The 6000-nt window shown below is 37.6% G+C and overlaps 1 protein-coding gene across 1 annotated transcript; it reads left to right on the plus strand.

Annotated features, from left to right (window-relative positions):
• The first annotated feature begins 4161 nt into the window (after positions 1–4161).
• Positions 4162–5481, plus strand: LOC131605962 (uncharacterized). Its single transcript, XM_058878248.1, has one exon. It carries the CDS (start codon positions 4162–4164, stop codon positions 5479–5481), a length of 1320 nt encoding a protein of 439 aa, XP_058734231.1.
• Positions 5482–6000: the final 519 nt, after the last annotated feature.

The following is a 6000-nucleotide window of genomic DNA, read 5'->3' on the forward strand; positions in this document are numbered from 1 at the left end:
TTTCTAAATCTATGTTATTCTAATTCTAAAAATCTATTTAAGCATTTCACAGTATAAAAAATATTCACAAAAATAAAGGGAACAAAATCTAAACTATTTATGAAAATATTCACAAGCAATTGCATTTTTATCATGTTAGAAACTATTTTGAATTAAAGACTAAAAACTATTTATTTATGGTTTATCAACCAATCAAAAATCAAAGGAAACAACAATTAAAATTCAATTGAAAGAAAATAAAATTTCAAAGAAACTAATTGGGTGAAAAATGTTTTTTGTCATTTTATTTAAGAAAGGAATTCAATTAATGTGCAAAAGGAATTAAAAGAAAAATCAATTTTTATTATTGTTTTTTTTGTTAAACAGCAGGGGTGCAAAAGTATTTTCTATATGAACTGAAATTAGTTAATAGCGATTATGGGCCAACAATTAGGGGGTGCGGGAAGCATGGGGCGCGCTAAGGCCCAAGGACTGAACAGTGGTGCATTAGTTAAATGGGGGTGAAATCCAAAAATTGGGACAAGGCCCATGCGCGTATGGCCCAGCGTGGCAGCACTCAACCTATTCCATTTTTCCATTCTTATTACTCAACATCATTTATGTGTCAGCATTTATTTATTTTTCATTTAATCAACATGTGATATTTTTAGCATATACTTTTTATTATGTATGTGACATAAAGATAATCTAAAACGTGCATCAACCGGTCACAAATCATTTAAGTTGGGATAAGACAAAATTGCTCATCAGCTAATCATTCCCTGCTAACTCATCACCTAATGATTAAAGTAAAACAAGTTGACCAAAATATGGGAGAGCGGACAAATACCGTCGCGACACATACGCAAACGGTGAGAGAGGAAGATCAAAATTTCAGACGCCGGAGATTCCACTCCGGTCGTCTTCTCCGACAAGCTGCACGGCGGAGCCACCATAAAAAATCCAGAAATACAAAAAGCAACCACCTCCTTACTCAGAATCTCACGCTGATTTCACATATGGCTTTAGATTTTATTGAATCTTCTTATAAAGCTTAAACCGAATGCATTTAGAAAACCCTAGCATGAAGAAATTTGCTCTAATCATGATATGGACACATACAAATGCTCACAAGAGTCCTCCTGACTCGAATCAAAGATCCATACACATGAACAATCAAAACGCGTGGCAAACGAAACGAACTCAAAGAATCATGAGATCTCGCATATTTTCGACTCACCAATGCATACAGTGCTACTCTATACTCTATCTAATCATTGAGTGAAAGCCTGCAATCATGAACATGCCTCATATTTTATAGGATAAACCAACAACTCACCTGAACCGATTCTTGCGCCGAAGTGGAAAAGATGCTCTGCAGCTCCTTTGCCAAAACAAGGTGAAGATAGTGAGGCTCGAGTTTCAGCTTTCTTTCAATCTCAGAGATCACGTGCAAGAGGAGAGAGCATATGCTTTACTCAAGAACCGTGACTGGTGAGTGATTATGGAGCCCGACGGAACACAAGGATACAAGCTGCAGCAGATGATGTGAGGAGTGAAGGTGCAGTGGGCGAGGTTGATGATGATGATGGTTGTAGATGGAGGATGAAGATTGATGGTGGTTCCCGGTGGTTGTAGTAGAGGTAGGTGGTGGTTGAAGAAGAAAGTAGAAGAGTTTGTTACAGTTTTAACAAACTCTTAGAGAGTGTGGGAGGAATGAGAGAGAATCGGAGAGAGGAAAAGAGAATGAGGAGAGATGTGGCTGTGAGAAGAAAATGGAAGGAATGAAAGTATAGTGAAAATGAATGTGTGTCTCTAGGAATGGTGGCTGCAGCTTCTTTTATATATGGCCAATGATTATAGAATGATGGTGATTTCTTGAGTGTGGAGCCTAGAGTGTGATTGACAGCATATTCTTTTGCATTTCTTGAATGTGGGACTTGCTTTGGTGTGTATGTTTGTGATGCGTAGTTTTACATGCTTAGGGAACAAGTGTACCACATGGAGTAAATTTCCTGCAAGCTTTCAATGTATGTGGTATTTGCATGGTTAGCAATGGCAATGTGATGTTATTATGGAATAATTTTATGCATATGCTACAGCAATGACTCCTTGGGCCAATGCCAATAACACTTCATGCGCCTCACTTTGAGTGCTCATATCTCAAGCCATGGTCCTTCATATGACTCACTTTCTGGCTCAAATGGAAGAGGGGATGGAATACATGAGATTTGCTGTTTGAAGGATCTTGAATTGTCATCTGGAAATGGGAGAAAAATGATCATGAACTCATGTTGTCAACACTGCTGGAGTCTCGTGCGCATGCCTTAGCTTTGGGCTCGTGTGCATAGTCAGAATATGACTTTGTGAGAGTGACACTTTGAGTCCCTCTATCTTGCTCCTCACTTACTTAATTGTTATGAAATCTGGATCTATGTAAAGAGGGCATGGCAAGGATTGGCTTAGAATCAAGATTGTTCAAAATGGTGACTTGTGGAGGAAGAAAAAGGCATTGACATTTGGCACACCATGTGTTTGCTGAAATGCATGCATGTGCCCTGGAAATCTGCCTTTGCTGCATGCAGGATTTGGTCAGTGTTGGGGCACGACTTTGAAAGCTTGTATCTCACTCAATATTTGTTCAATTATTCCAATTCTTGTTTCAATGGATAAAGGAGATGGCAAAGAAGAGAATGATACCAAGTTTGCATTCATGGCACTTCTGTAGAGCTCTAAAAATGGCTGGAGATTTGGCATGCCATGTGTTTGTTAAAATGCCAGGTCATGACCTGACTTGTGACTTAGATTATGACTTGGTTTAAATGAATTCTCAGAAGCTTCACACCACTTTAACTCTTCATATAAGTTTCAAATGAAAAAGTGTCCAACTACAAAGTTGTTCTCCTCCATGAGAGGAACAACTTTGATGTTGGAATTTTCTTCAAAAAATGCCATTTTCCACGTGTAATCTAGTGCTGAAGTGGGCTGCTCAACAAGATTTAAAGCATCAAAAACTTTTCTAAGTGTTGGAAACTTGTCTTTTTGCTATTTTGGCAACTTTTTGTCGAACTCCCGATTTTATCCATTCTTCGACCTTTCTTGATTAATTTTCCACCAAAAGTCAATATTTGAATAATTCTTCTGATTTTGACCCAAAAGTCAACTATTCTGATTTTTCCGACTATTGATGAAATTCCCGATTAAATCTCCTCCAGTCAAATCCAGTCAAACAAACACATCCACATAGTTAGTATGAGAAGCTTTTCACACATAGAAACCATTCCTGATTAACTGTTGACCAGAAAGTCAACTGGTTGACTTTGGTCAAAGAAACCCTGATTTAAGGAACCAGATGATTTGCAAGCTTGTACCCTTCAATCAATACCTTGCCACAAAAGTTCTTTCCTGCTGGTCTTTGGTTGATACCAATGATATGCATGCATGGGTATGGATTATGACCTAAGTGATGTATGTACATGAATGCAAAGCCTAAGCCAGTTAGAAGTTAAAGGGTAGGACAAATTTGGGGTATGACAATGTGGAAAATAATAAAGAGGTGGAAGAACCTGATTATATTGTCCCAAAGGAAGTACAAGGGCAAAGAGAAGTGGGTGAGACTAGTGGTGTCCCCAAAGGCAATGAAGATACTATAGAAAAAGTGAAAAGAAATCAAATCATTGTTATAAATGAAACAGAAAAAGATAAAACTAGCTCTGACTCTAAATCAGATTTTGTGGATGCAACTCTTGAAGTTGAAAGAGTAGAAGAAACTCAACGGATTATGCAGGGAGATACTCATCTTGTTACTGAATTCCTTGTTGACTCTTGGGCCAATTTGGCTGAGCAAGAAGATGAACAAGATCTTGAAAGTGTCAAACAAGTGACATCTAAGAAGAAAACAAGGATAGTAAAGGAAAAATCATTACTAGGTTTAGGCCTGGTGTTACTCACACTTCCTTATGAAGTGCATTTCCTGGAACATAAGAGGCATTGCCAATGCCTCTTCCAGACTGGCCCTAAAAAGGCTTATAAATATAAACAATCCTGACATGGTTTTCATTGCAGAACCTTGGATGGACTTAAAAAAATTTCCTTCCAATTGGCCCAAGAGGCTTAACCTTAAGCTTTTTTGCCATGAATGAGAGATTAGATATGCATCCAAACCTTTGGTGCTTTTGTAAAATGGATATGAATCCTTCCATTTTGAAATATGATGACCAACATATATCATTCACTATTGATTCTAACAACTTGGTTTTAGGTTTCTCTGTTATTTATGCAGTCACCAACTACATAGATAGAAGAAGACTTTGGAGTTGTCTTGGTCCTCTTATTAATGATACTCCTTGGTGTTTCATTGGTGACTTCAATGCCATCATAGAATATGGCGAATACAAATGTGCTAGCTGCCCTGCCACTACTCATATGAAAGAGTTCCTCAGCTGGTCTGATTCCAATCATCTGGTTCATGTTCCAACCATGGGAAACCAATATACTTGGAACAATGGCCGGAAGGTTAAAAAGCTTACTGAAAAGAGGTTGGATAAAGCCATCTGCAATTTCAAATGGATAGACTGCTACATCAAAACATCTTGTCACACATTAACAAAAGCCAATTCAGATCACTATCATATCCTTCTCAACTTTAATTTTAATGATATAAAATACATTTCTCAAATTAAATTTAAGAACATGTGGACTAATCATTCTGATTGCAGGGAAATTGTGGAAAAAACTTGGAACACTAGAATCTATGGTTGCCCTATGTATATTCTAGACAAAAAATTGAGAATCTTAAAATCCAAACTCAAAGATTGGAACAAGAATCATTTTGGTAAAGTGCAGGAAAAGGTCAAAGAGGCTGAGATAAACTTAATGAATATTCAGCAGGCTATTGTTAATAAGGAATATGACGACACCCTAAGGAATCATGAGAAGAATCCTCAAGAGGAATATAACAAAGCCTTGGATTTTGAGGAGCAATTCTGGAAAGAGAATGCCAGAATTAATTGGTGTACTGATGGAGATAGAAACACTAAATTTTTCCATAGATATGCTGCTATTAAAAGATCCCCTAATACTATCAATGCTATAACCATAAATGATGTTGTTCATACTAATATGGATACTATTGAAAAGCATTTTCTTGATCATTTTCATCAGCTTTTTAATAAGAATGTTGTTCTGCAAGATAATGGACTGGTGGAGGAAACCATCCCTAATCTTATCAATGAGGACACTAACAAAACTCTAACCTCGATTCCAACTGAAATGGAGATCGAGGAAGCTGTTATGAGTCTCAATGAAGATGGAGCCCCTGGGACAGATGGATCTGGAGCTGTTTTCTTCCAAACCTACTGGGATATTGTTGGCATCGACGTCATAAATGTTGTTTCTCTATTCTTCAAAGAGGACTGGATTCTCCCTCACTACAACTCTAACACCATTGTTCTTGTCCCTAAGGTCAAAGGGCTAACAAGGTGGAGCAATTCAAACCTATAGCTTTGGCCAACTTCAAGCACAAAATCATCTCCAAAATCCTAGCTGATAGGCTGACAAGTATTCTCCCTCTAATCATTTCTAAGGAGCATAATGGATTCATTCAAGGCAGAAAAATAAGCAACTATATTGGTCTAGCTTCAGAGGCTACCAACCTCTTTTTCAAGAAGGCTTATGCGGGAAACATTACTTTAAATATTGATGTGGCCAAAGCCTTTGACACTCTTCAATGGCAATTCATACTTAAAGTTCTTAACATTTATGGCTTCAGTCCCAAATTCTGCTCTTGGATCTCAACTATCCTCCAGTCTGCCTTTTTGTTAATTGGATTAAATGGTAATCAGGTGGGCTTCTTCAATTGCACCAATGGAGTTAGGCAGGGAGATCCTTTATCTCCTCATCTATTTTGCATAGCTAAAGATATCCTTAGTAAAGGACTCACAAATCTTGTTTATTCTGGATCGATTAAGTTGATTAAAGCTACTAGGAATTGTTCAGTGCCTTCACACACTTTATTTGCAG

Source organism: Vicia villosa, linkage group LG5 (genome assembly GCF_029867415.1).
Source record: "Vicia villosa cultivar HV-30 ecotype Madison, WI linkage group LG5, Vvil1.0, whole genome shotgun sequence".
In the NCBI taxonomy this organism is placed as follows: domain Eukaryota; kingdom Viridiplantae; phylum Streptophyta; class Magnoliopsida; order Fabales; family Fabaceae; genus Vicia; species Vicia villosa.

Excerpts from the sequence above, each read along its gene's own strand:
- LOC131605962 (XM_058878248.1), top strand. The coding sequence starts at position 4,162 with ATGGATATGAATCCTTCCATTTTGAAATATGATGACCAACATATATCA.